Source organism: Anas acuta, chromosome 25 (assembly GCF_963932015.1).
Source record: "Anas acuta chromosome 25, bAnaAcu1.1, whole genome shotgun sequence".
NCBI lineage: Eukaryota > Metazoa > Chordata > Aves > Anseriformes > Anatidae > Anas > Anas acuta.
In genome coordinates, this window is record NC_089003.1 from 3,414,754 (window position 1) to 3,427,371 (window position 12,618).

General features: G+C 63.4%; 1 protein-coding gene across 3 annotated transcripts in view; it reads right to left on the reverse strand.

The window, feature by feature from the left end:
* KCNH6 (potassium voltage-gated channel subfamily H member 6) overlaps positions 1 to 11,555 on the reverse strand; it is a 30,940-nt gene extending 19,385 nt beyond the window's left edge. The window contains exons 1-3 of one of the 3 annotated variants that reach the window (XM_068661012.1): positions 11,241 to 11,553; positions 8,144 to 8,374; positions 652 to 807 (exon numbers count right to left, since the gene is read on the reverse strand). In XM_068661012.1, coding sequence (XP_068517113.1) covers positions 652 to 807; positions 8,144 to 8,374; positions 11,241 to 11,316 — 463 coding nt within the window. In that variant the 5' untranslated portion in view covers positions 11,317 to 11,553. Of the gene's footprint in view, positions 1 to 651; positions 808 to 8,143; positions 8,375 to 11,240 lie in introns of all 3 variants that reach the window. The other 2 variants (XM_068661014.1, XM_068661013.1) reach the window with 2 other exon arrangements.
* Between the last annotated feature and the right edge of the window lie 1,063 nt (positions 11,556 to 12,618).

The window sequence follows — 12,618 nt, forward strand, 5'->3', positions numbered from 1 at the left end:
GGCCTCGCCACGGCTCTCCCTTTGCTCCAGCCTCCCCCAGAAATTGCTATCGGGTTTTTCACTGCCCCCCAAAAGCCCTGCAAAACCCTGGGATGAGCCTGGGACTGTGGGAAACAGCCCAAAGCTGGAGCGAGTTCAGGGCCATCCCAATGCATCCCTCATGCGGGGACATCCCCGTGGCACAGCCCTGCTGTTGGTGACACCAAATATCCCCCAGCTGTCCCAAAATATCCACACGTGGCTCCTGTCCCACGCCAGAGCCCTCTGTCCCGACCAACGCCGTGCTGCCTGCCCGCAGCAGGGACCCGAGGGGCTGCCACAAACCCCTCCCAGCATGAAACATCCAAAGGCTGGCAGCAAAGCAGGAGGTGTGTGGGCGAGATGCCCTCTCCTTAAATCTGCACCCTCCTGTGCCTGGGGTCCGTCCCCATCCCATCCCGAGGTCCCCAGCTGGATCAGGAGGCACACGGCACACAGCGTGCCTGGGCGTGCACACAAAGGGCCAAAAAAGCCCTTTTTCCACCCATTTTCTTTTCAAGTGGCTCAATTCCCCGACCCGTTGGAGCTACGGCTTTGCAGAAACGCAGCCCCCGGAGGATGCAGCCCTGCCTCTCCCCCCCCGGTGTCCCCAGTGTCCCCAGTGCCACCCACCTGCGCGCCAGCTCTGCGACAGCCGCTGGTGCAGGCTCCGGCCGGCGCTCTTGGCGATGAGCTGCGCCAGGTCCTCGAAGTTGAGGATGAACATGATGACCACGCCGTCCTCGTTCTTCACCGGCACCACGTCCACCAGGCACCGAAAACACGAGGCTGAGCGGAGAGACGGAGAGGTCAGAGGGGGACGCGGGGGGGCTCTTCCCCGCCCCCCCCCCCCCCCCCTCCCCCCTGTGCCATAAAATGTTTTTAGCAGAATCATATTTTTTAAGGGATGCAATTTCCGAGGGGGTTTGGAAGGCCCGGCCACATCCCAGCTCCTGCAGACCGCATCCTGCCTTTATTTTTTATTCTTTTTTTTTTTTTTTGTCCCAGACAGTCATTTATATTAATGTACTTTAGACTAGCAATTACAGCGTGGGTAATTAAGAACTCCGAAAGTTTCCAGGTAGCAGTTCAACCTCATTAAGCGTGCTGCTTGCAATCAAGCCGCCGCTAATTGCCCTGCAGTCACCAACCAGTTTGGAGAGGACTCATTTTGGCCTTCTCCCATCCTGGGTCCAGGCCATGGGTGAGGGCAGCACCCTGGGGAAACTGAGGCACGGGGGGGACATAGGGGTGGGCGCAGTGACCTGGGAGCAGGGGGGGCTGTAGGAAAGACCCTAGTGTGGTCACGGAGCATGGGGCCACGCAGATTTACCCGCTGGATGCACGATGACCCCACGGTCCTGCTTGAGCTGCGGGCAGGTGCCAGCCTGCAGCAGGGGATCCCCAAATTCCCTGCAGCCCTTTCCCCGACGGGGGGACGCAGAGGGCTTCCCACCACCCTTCATTCCCACGATAATCCTAAAAAAGCCATTCCCAAGGGTGCAATCAGCGCGGAGCCCTTCCTTGAGCCGCCTCCTGTTGCTTTGGCACCGACCGCATCCCTGCTGCTGAAATCCCCCCGAAAATCCCCCCAGGCCCCCTAGAAGCAACAGGGCAGCGGGGTAGCGCCGCAGAGGTACCTGCTGGGTGACAGGATAACCCCCTCATCACTTTGGGGCAATTTGGGCCATTTCTACAAGCACCAGCCCCCGCAAAACCACCCAAACCTTCCCTCCGTCCCTGGCCACGGTGATTAAAGGGGCTGGCGCCCTGCGAGCGGGGGATTAGCGGGGCCGGCAGCGCGGGGATGCGCGGCCACGCTCGGGGCCCGTCGGCCTTTCTGCGTGTAATTTTAAAGAGCTCAGGGCCTCCCGTAATCAGGAGCAGATGGCCGGCATCGGGCAACTTCCAAATCTGCCCTGACGTCAGTGGCGCGCGCACACACACAGGCACAAGAAGGGGAAAGAAATGGATAGGGTGAAATCCGTTTAAAGGGCCCGGCCGCCGGGATTATTCCTTTCCTTTCTTGATTTCATCGTTGTTCACCACGCGGAGGGGAAATCCACTTAAAAGCAGGAGGTGGGGAGGAGGCGGTCGAGGGAGGGGGGGATTTTCAGCAGATAAAGGCATTTGGAAGGGACGCACGGGCACGCTGCGCCGACCCGCGTGCCGTGATACTGGGCATGGAGAGAAATGAAGCCTTTTTTCCACCTTTTGTAGGTATTTCTGTAGGGTCTGAGAGGCGAGCGAGTGTCCTTAGGTGGTGGCATGGGCACGGAGGATGCGGTGCCAGCCCTGGGATGCTGCAGCTCTGCTGGCACACACGTGTGAGTGTGCGGGATGCTTTCCCCTTCTCTGCTATAAATTTATTATTATTATTATTATTATTATTATTATTATTATTATTATTTTTATTACTATTACTATTACTATTACTATTACTGTTATTATTATTAATTTTTTCCCTGCAGGTTATTTTGAAGCATCCCCAACTTCCAAAGGAGCAGAGAACTGGCAGGTCAGCGTGGCAGCCGTCAGCTCTGTGCTTTCCCATGCAAGGGCATCCCGATCCAGATGGCCTGATCCTGGCTCACGTGCTCTGCCCTGCTGCACGCTTCCCTTTCACTGCTTCTTTTTTTTTTTTCCTTCCTAAGCTCCTCCGCGGTGCTGGGAGCCTCTGAGCCACCGCACACCTTGTGGGGGCTGGATCCTAGCAGGACCTGCATGCACCCGAAGGGTTAATCCCAGGCTGATGTCAAACAGCTGAAAATTGGGGACGTGAGGAGCAGCTGGGGCTCGGGTTGGGGCTGGGAGGCAGCTGGCACCTGCTGTGATCCCACAAATCCGGCTGCTGCTCCGATACCCCCCGCTGGTCCCCGGGGAATTGCCCTGGCTGGGGCAGGAGCCCTCCTGCGTGCAGGGAGCTCGGTGCCTGGCTTGGACCCGTGCATTAGATGGGAGGACATCGGGGATGGAGAGGACGGCTCAGCACCTTCCCTCGAGACGCAGCCAAATCCTCAAAGATTTGGGGTTTGGGGCAGCGGGGTGTGGGGTACCTGGGCACCCCGGGGCTGCTGCGGTGCCCGGTGCGGGTGGGCTGAGCCCCCAGCCCTGCGCTGCCGTCCTTGTTCCTCGATCGCCTGTCCCCATCCATCTGCCCGTCTCTTCCCTTCAGCTGTTCAGCTAATCTGTCTCCATCCGTCTAATTTTATCTAGCCGCCAAATGATCTCCTGGAGGAGTCCTGGGGGCATTCGCAACCTCTCTGCGCTTCGCCCCCGCCCGTGGGGCTGCCCACAAAAAGGGGTGGAGGGGGGGGGACGCGGCACGGGAACGGGACCGAGTGGCTCCCGGTGGGCTGGGGCAGGGAGTGGTGGCCTTGGGGACTCTGCTGGAATTTTATTTCCCTTCCCCAGCGCAGGCTTTTGGCATCTTTCCTCCTGCCTGGCAGCCGAGCGGTCCCTGGGGTGTCAGCGAGGGCTCTCCTGGAAAATGGGGGGGTGAACCAGCACCGGGGGGTGTCCCCGCACCGAGCTGGCTATTGGCAATGAGGGTGCTGCTTTGGGGAGTCCCACACTCATCCTCCAAGATTTGACGGGTCTGCACGGGCTGGAAAACAGCTCGTTCCCCAAACCCCGGGCTGGGTTCATCCTCCCGTCACCCAGAATCTCCCCAGAGCCGAGAGGTCGGAGGCTTTGTGCTTTCTGACCCATCTCGTCTCCTGACCTTGATGAAAGCGAGCACTTAATAACATTAAAAATGTCATCGTGGGGCCCCTCCCTCCCCGGCCCTCTTATCCTCTGCAGCCACGAGCGGTGACTGTTTGCCCATATCATCAGCATTAAACTAATCAACGGGACACGGGGGTTTCCGGGAGCCGGACACAAAACTGTATTGTTATGAATATTAAAAAAGCAAGCTATTAATCTGCCCTGGGAGCTCTTACCCAGTCCTTCCCTCCCCCGGCCGGCAGATTTAATCTGCAGGGTCTCATGGCAGAGTGGCTAAATCTATAGTGGCATTATATAACGGAGCGGGGGAAAAAGGGTGGGAAGGGCACGGAGGGGACGGGGCCGTCTCGCGCCCCCGAGACGTGCACAGGGCTGAGCCTTGCTCCCATCCGGGGAGAAATCAGCGCTAGGGCCCCGGTGGAAACTTCAAAGAGCTGCGCAGATTGCTCCAAGACCCTAAATCAAGCCGCCGAGGCGGGGTGGAAAATGCTGGGAGGCTGAGCCCTTGGGAAGTGGGTGTCCCATAGGGTCTGTCTGCTGGGGGGTGGCTGTGGGTGTCCCCCTGGCCCCATGTGCACCAGGAGGATGGTGCTGGGGGTGCCTGTTCCTACCCTATTGAAACTGGCTGTGACATGGGACCAGCAAAAATACTGCTCGGGGCAAGCCCCTACAACCCAAACGACCTCATTAAGGGAGGTGGGACGATGCACCACACCGGGGATTTCTGCTCATGGGCTGGGGATGACAGGAGGGGAAGGAGCAGGAGCACGGAGCAGCTGGGAGCACCGGGGAGCTGCCAGCACCAGGTGGCCGTGAGGATCCCACCCAGCCTGGCAGGGCGTTTTGGGGTGCGGGTGGCCCTTCCCTCACTAAATCCCTGCTGGCCACAGGAATTAGTCCAGCTTAGCATGGGGCTGAGAAGCCAAAGCAGCAGCACCGACATCTCCCGGGGCTGTCCGGGCATCCCGAGGGCTCCGTCCTGGTGCCACACGGTGCCACCTCCCACCGGGGACACCGCAGTTGGTGAGGGTTGGGGGGGATTAGGGTGAGAATCGGTGCCAGGGCAGGGGGATCAGGAAAACCCTCCATGGAAAGCGCCCCCGGGGTGCTGGGGATGCTCTGGGCCTGTCTCTCCATTCCTGGGATGTCTGGTCCAGGGGCACAGCCCCCAGGGAGCTGCAGAGGGTGGAGATGTGTCCCTTCCAGCCCCGTGTCCCCACCGTGCCGTCCCCGGGGCAGAGCCGGAGGCGCAGCACGGCCGTGCCAAGGAGGACGGCTGCGGCCCCGCAGTGCCAGACCCCCGGCAGCGGAGTGTTTGTCATTGCGAGCCGGGGATGTTTACAAGTCCCCATCTGGAGTCGGGCGGCGGTGGCTGTCCCCTTCCCGAGGTCAGGGCTCAGCTCTGCCAAGCCTGACCCTTAAAGAAACACGGGGCGAGCTGCCCAGGCTCGGCGCAAAAGCCGCAAGTTTTTGGAAAAGCCGACGAATCGAGCTGGGGCTGGGCTCTGTCACCCCGCCGTGCCTCCCTGCTGTCCCCTGCCACCCACGAGGTCCCCTGGGTCCTGCCTGCTCCTCACCACGGGCAGCACGCTGCACGTTGCCATCTGTATGGCTGTGAGGAGTAAACGTGGCCGGATCCGTCCCTGTCTGCCTTTCTCGTGGGCTTCTGGCAGCAGCTGACGGAGAGAAGCCCGCGGCTGTGCTGCAAACGTGCCCCAAATGGGGAAGGAGGGGACACGGCGCCGGAGGGGACACCCCGCAGCCACCAGCCCCATGGGGAGCTGCAGGGGACATCGATGGCTCTGCGACCTCCTGAGCCCTTGGGGAAATCCCAGCCCACGGCACGGCGCGAGGCATCTGCGGGGCTCACCCCTGCCCCTAACCCTCGGGGGGACAAAACCCAGGCTCTGGACATTGTCCCCAGGGGGTGACAGGGATGGGGACGGAGGGGCTGCCGGCAGGTGGCTGTCCCTCCAGCTGTCTCGTCCGCACGTCTCCCCTTGCTGTCTCGCAGCCATCACATCCACGCAGATTTAGAGCCCAGCGCTCGGTGCCAGCTGCCACCACGCCGCCTGTGCCAGCGCTACCGTGCCCAGCACCTGCGGCCACCGGCACCGCTCAGGGGGGGTCCTGGGGGCTCTCACCGGCCACCTTTGGGGGATGTCAGCCCCTCATTGATGTGGGGCTGATCCCGGCCTCGGGCAGGTCCAGCTCAGCAGCATCTTGCGAGGAAATCTCCTTTTATAACCAGCGGCACGCTAACGCCAGCATGGGTGTGATGTCCCCAGGGACGTGCTGGCCCCAAAGCACCAACCCCCATGGGAACCTGCCTGGACGTGGGCACAGCCTCCACCCCTGACACCCATGGGTGCCCCGGGCACCCTGTCCCCCCTCATCCCCTCCGTTCATCCCTCCCTAACCCTGCTGGGGGGCTCGGGCAGGCAGGTTTTGGGGGGGAGAACATCAGCTCCGGCAAACCACAAAAGCCAGGAAAGAAGCAGGCAAGCTGCAGAGCCGGGAGTACCGCAGTAATAAACAGCAGGTCGAGCCTGGAGATTGGAGCCGCCGCGATGAAAAGGAGGACGGGCGGGTTCGGAGCCTCCGCGGTCTAATTAAGCAGCAGCTCCCCGTAATGCGAGGGCCTTTTCTTCGCCGATAAGGCCCATTTATAATGGGCTGAGCGATCGCAGGCTGAGTGCTGGGGGGAGACAATTGGCGAGCGTGTTGCTGGTGGGGCTGGGGTTTAAAAATAGCCACGAAGGGCTTTCTTCTAGGCTTTGTTGTGTGTGTGTGGTTTTTTTTTTTTTACCCCTTTTTTTTTTTTTTTAATAAAAAAGAGAAGAAAGCAGCTCGGAGCATTTCCGTGGCCTGGAGGTAGAGCAGGGCTCTGCGGAGAGCAGCGAGCATCCCACGAGCTGTCGGGAGCTCTTCAAGCAGGGGAGGACGGGGCTGGATCCTGCTGCCAGCGGGGACCGAGTGGTCCCTGGGGGATCCCAAACAGCCCTTGGGAAGCCGCCACCTCTGGCTCCCCGTGACCACAGGGGCCAGGATTGCCCCCAGTTTTTCAGCGCTGGGTTCTGGGGGCTGCTTTCTCTCCCTGCTCATCCCGTGCCACCGTCCCCATCCTGGGGAGGGGACGCGGAGCCGCTCGCCCTGTCCTTGCCACGGCCACACGCTGCAGGGAGCAGGGGGACGGCGTGTGCCCGCTCCTCCTCGTGCCTTCCCAGCCACGCTGGGCTGCAGCCAGACCCCTTCAACCCATGGTGGCTCAGGGGGGGGGACACACAGCCCCACCTGGATGCCAGCCCAGGAGATAGGGGCTGGGAGGGAGGCCAGGACACCCGGGTCCCTGCCCGGGAGATAGGGTGCGGGCCGGGAGCCAAGGCTCCTGCCTCCATGTTCCCTTCCCGGTTGTTTCTCCTCCATCCCGGCACGCTCGGAGCTGACAGCAGCGAGGTGCAGCCCCTTTCTCAAGCCCAGCCCCCAGCAATATAATCTGAAGCGATGGGAAGGCGCCGCAGGTTGAAAAAAAAAAAAAAAAAAGGAAATACTTAATGTTTTCTACCTCTAGCGAGCGCCTGATCTCCTGAATTCCCCCCACTTCTGCCAGTCCCGGCCAACGCCGCTTGGCAGCATCGAGCACTAAATATTTATTTAACTTCCTGCAGTATTAGAACTAATCACTAGTATTTTCCATCAAAGCTTCATTTTCATCTTAGTGTAATTCCATCTGTGCGCACGCAGCCACATCCTGCTGGCTGGAGGGGCGGCTCCGACGCCGTATCAGTGCCCGCAGCCGGCTTTGGGGTGGGGGGTGGCAGAATCACCCCCCCACGGGGCCGCAGTCCCACCCCATCTCCTCCATGGGCACCCCATGGGATCCTCGTTCATGCCATAGGGATGCTGCGACTGGTCCCATGGCTCTGAGCCGTCACCGAGGGCTTGCAAACCCCATTCCCAAATATTCCAGCAGCTCCTTTCTGTTGCTCGAGGTGCCGCCACCACCAGAGCCCAAATTCTGGCCGAGCTGGGTCCGTTCAGCTGGGACCCACCGTGGGGTCACCCTGGTCCTGGGTGCAATCCCAAAGCCCCGGTGCCATCAGACTCCCTTTGCCACCCAGCCCCAGCTTCAACGAGCTGAAAGAAGACAAGGAGCTGGGGGTGCCCCATCCCTGCAGGTGCCCAAGGCCAAGCAGGACGGGGCTTTGGGCAACCAAAAGGCTGGTGGGAAGGGTCCCTGCCCATGGCAGGGGGTGGAATGGGATGAACTTTAGGGTCCCTCCCACCCCACCCTGTGCTGTGCTTCATCTCAAGCCCAGACGGGTGACACCACCACGACCACGGTCCCCACCTAGGGACACCGGTTCGCCCCGCGCGTGCCGAAAGCATCTCTTACTGTCTTTGCGGTAGTAGAGGATCTCCAGCTTGCACTCCTCGGAGCCGAGCAGCGCCTGCGTGAGCTGCGCGATGGAGCTCTTGGTGGTGTCGGGGCCGGTGAGGAAGTCGCAGGTGCAGGGCCGCTGCATCACCTCCACCCGCGAGTAGCCGAACATCTCGCAGAAGCCGTCGTTGCAGTAGATGATGGCGCAGTTCTCCATCTGGGCGTTGGCGATGAGGAACTTGCGGTCTGCGGGGACGCAGCAGAGCGCGGGGCTTAGGGGGACGTGGGGACACGCAGGGGGACCTGGCTGGATGGGGGGTGCTGGGGACTTTAGGTGCCACCCGCTGTAGGGCACCCCGGGCTTGTGCAGGGCTGGGCTCCCCAGTGCCACCAGTGAGAGGTGCTTAGGACGATTGCTGGCACCAGCCCACAGCACTCTGGGTGCTGCCCTGCTCTTCAGAGAGCGAAAATCCCCCTAGTTTCCTCCAAATTGGTGGCTGTGGGGACCCCTGAACAAGGGTCCCTGCTAAAATGCCACCGCAGTGCCCTGAGCCACCTCTCCCTGCTAACGCACAAGGACTCGCTGCTGTCTAAAACGTGGGCAATCTGTCCCCAGCAGGCATGGGGAAGAGCTGCAGAGCCCATCTCAGCCCAGGAGCTCATCGGAGACCCGAGATATCTCAGACACTTCCCACCCTTGCTCAGATTTGACTCAAGTCAGGCAAGAGGTAAGAGGAGGCGTGAGCTCGGCTTCTGCGGGAAGCCAGGCTGAAACCTGCCGCACTAATGATCCTCCGAATGTTTTATGGGATAATTGTGCCTTCGGGCTGGAGCTGAAACGCAGACCCCGCTGCGCTGCGTGGCCCACGTGCTCGAGAAGGCCGGGGCTCAGGTGGAGGAAGGGGGAAACTGAGGCAGGGAGCGGCACATCCGCATCGCTGGGCTGGGGCCAAGCTGGTGTCGTGCCGTGGTGACTCGCAGCGCTGCTGAGCCTGGGGTGTCCAGCCTGGATGGAGCCCCTTCGCCCCTTTTCCTGGGGGAGACCCAGCCTCAAGCTTTGATTTTTCAATTTTTGTTTTTGTTTTTTTTTGCTTTTCCACAAGATCGGGGGGTGCTGGGCACCAGGAGAGGCTTTGCTGGGCTGTGGCAGCGGGGGTCTATGTGCACTGATGGAAAAGGCTGCGTCCCCCCCTGCAGCACTCCCCCAGCCTTTGGCATCCTCCCGGGCTGGAGCCGGAGGCAGGTCAGAGCAGAGGGTCCCTTTGGAGGCTGCCTCCCGGCCCAGACCCCAATTAATCTCCCGGATTACCCAGGAATGGCATCTGCAGCGTGCGCGCACTCCAGAGCCCCGCTGCTCTCCCGAGCCGAGCGCCGGCTTCACTCCAACGCGGAGAAACCTCGGCACGGCTGCGGCACCGGGACCTGGCGGGGTGGGGGCCCCCCCTGACACATCGGGGCTCCCCTTAATGTCACCTCCGGAGTCCCTGGGGGAGCGGGGATGCCGGCTCCGTGGTCTCCTGCGTCAGCCCTCGGTGGCCCCTCGTGGGGGGCTCCCACTCTCGGGGTTTTCACCGCAAAGAGCGCAAAACCCACATCCCAAGTGGGTTCCCAAGTTGCATCCCCTGCCCCATCCCGCTCTGCCCCAATTGCTCTGGCAGCACAGGGAAGGGATCCCCCCAAACCCTGCGCACCACCCACGATAAACATCTCCCATGCAGTGCCAGCCCCGTGGGCCGGATCGGGGCCGTGCTGGCGCAGGACAGAATTGATGGCGCTGGCAGCGCGCCGCACCGAGCACAGGGATATGCCCAAGGCCGGCGTGGGGACGAGCTGGGCAGCCAGCTCTCCTTGCGGGTGTTTTTGCCCCAAAATTTGCTTTCTGCCCTGCTCACACCTGCAGGTTTGCCCTTGCCCTTGTGCTCGGCTGGGAGGGTGCCCCGGGCTCTCCAGCTCTGGGTGCTGCGGCACCCATGAGGGCTGCGGGGCAGGGTGAGGGCACCCACAAATAAAGGAGGGTGAAGTGCCACGGGGGGGGCTCGTTTCGGTCTCCCCCAACACCTGTTACACTCTGAGCTGCCCCAGGGGAATATTTTGGAGTGTGGCTGGCAGCGTGCAGGCAGGGAGCCTGCGGGGCCGAGGGGTCCTGGCTGCCTCCCCGCTGGCACGCCTCGCCGCCTGCCCCCGCTGCCCCCCAGCCGCCGCGTCCCAGCGGGGGCTGATAGGATCCAGGGACAGTTTTTCTCGCTTCCCGTCCCCGGGGTCACGTCACTCACTGCCACAGCAGATCCCGCAGGGACGGTCGCCCAGCCGGAAAACTCTGACACCAGGGACAAAGCGCGGGGAGATGGGGTGCTGGGAGGAGGGGTGCACCAGCACCCCACTGCAGAGACCCAAATATAACTGGGGGGGGGGGGAATCCCGCTCCCCTCCCCTTGTCCCCAGCCCCATAGGGACAAAACGGCCCCCTTGGTGTGCCTGGACAAGGTGAGCGCAGCCCCCCCGCTGCCTCTCTCCCCCCCCCCCGCCGTGGCCCCCGACCGACGGCGTGCAAACCCCCGAGCTCCCCGAGGCGCCCGAACTCTTTGCTATATTTGACACGAAAAGCAGCCAAAAAAATTCATATAAAGGGATTACTCGGAGCAACAGCAAATGGCAACATTTCACCAGGGACGGCTGCCTCGGAGCAGCGCGGAGTTGAAGGCAAACAAGCAGCGAACCCGTCTGTGCCGCCGGACACCCGGCTGCCGGCCGGGCCCCCTCCCTGCCACCCCCGGGACCCCCTCCCAGCCCGGGGGGGGGGGGCGCGGGGGTCCCCGGTGTCCCCTTTCCCCGGCACCGCTCGTCCCCTGGTGTCGCCCTGTCTATAAATACCCGCGGGGACAGTGCCTGGCTGTCGCCCACCCCTCCGCCCCCCCCCTCCCCGGGGGGGTCACGGAGGAGCCTTTATTTCCCCGGGGGACACCCTGCCGGTGGCCTCCCTCCTGTCCCCCCCTCTGCTCCTCGCCGCGCCCCGAAGTTTGGGGGCCGCGGGGGGGGGGGGGGGAACGGGGACCGGTACCGGGAGCGGGGAGCGGGGCGGGGTGGGAGGGTTTGGGGGGGTTACGGTACTCACTTTGCCCTTCAAATTTGCGGATGATGGTGTCCAGGTAGGTGTTTTGGGGGGCCACATGGCCCCTGCGCACCGGCATCTCCCCGCCGCCCGGTGCGCCCTGGGCGCAGCGCAACTTCCCACGGGGGCGGCGGGGAGCTCGGCCCGGCCCGGCCCGGAGCGGCTCGGCTCGGCACGGCACGGCCCGGCACGGCACGGCACGGCCCCGCTCCGCCTCACCCCAGGGCTGGCCGAGCTCTGGAGCCGAGCCGGCCCGGGGCTCCCGTGCTCCCGGCGGCCGGAAGGGGGAACCCCACCGCCCGCCCTGCCGCGCCCGGCCCCGGGCGGGGGCGGCCGGGGAGGATGAGGATGGAGGGGAGGAGGAGGAGGAGGAGGAGGAGGAGGAGGAGGGGGTGGGAGGTGGAGGGGGAGTGTGTGTGTGTGTGTGTGTGGGGAGGAAGGGGGGAGGCTCCGCTGGAAAGGGGGAGAAAAGAAAAGAATAAAATTGGAAGAGTAGAAATCCCCAAAGTGCTTAGTCACCGCTGTCCCGGCCCGCCGGGAGGTTCCCGGGTGGCTGTCGACAGCACCAGAGGGAAGGTGGGGAGCTGCCCCCCCCCGGCCCCCCTTGGTCCCCCCCCGGTGCCCGCCGTTGCCCCCCGGTGCCCCCGGCACAGCGCTTGCCGGCAGCGGCCCCGCAGCCCCGGTGGGCTCCGGGATGGAGTGCTGGGGTGGGGGGAGCGGGGGGGTGCTGGGGTGCTGGAGTTGGGGTGCTGGAAGAGGGTCCCTGGGGTGCTGGAGGGGGTGGAGGTGGGGTCTTTGGGGTGCTGGAGGGTGTTGGATGTGAGGTCCTTGGGGTGCTGGAGGTGGGGTGCTGGGGGTGCTGGGGATGCTGGAGGTGGGGTCCTTGGAGGGCTGCAGGGTGCTGGGTGCCAAATCCTCGGGGTGCTGGGGCTGGGGGGTGCTGGGGGGTGCTGGAGGTGAGGTCCTTGGGGTGCTGGGAAAGGGGTGGTGGGGATGGAGTCCTCGGGGTGATGGGACAGGGGGGTCCTGGAGGGTGCTGGACGTGGGGTTCTTGGGGTGCTGAGGCAGGGGGCCGCTGGGAGATTGGGGTGTTGGAATAGGGTGTGCTGGAGGCGGGGGGGTTGGTGGGAGTGTGGGTGCTGGGTGCTGGGGGTGCTGAGGCACGGGACTGGTGGAGGAGGAGGTGCTGGGGGGGGCTGGGGGCTGGGGAGGGTGCAGGAGGCTGGTGATGGGGTGCAGGGGGTGGCGGGGGGGGTGATGGTGGGCGCTGGAGTGCCGGGGGTGGTGGAGGAGGGGATGCAGGGGGTGGAGGGGGGGGCGCAGGGGCAGAGGAGGAGTTGTAGGGCTGCAAGGGTGCGGGGGCAGAGCCGGGGGGGGGGCG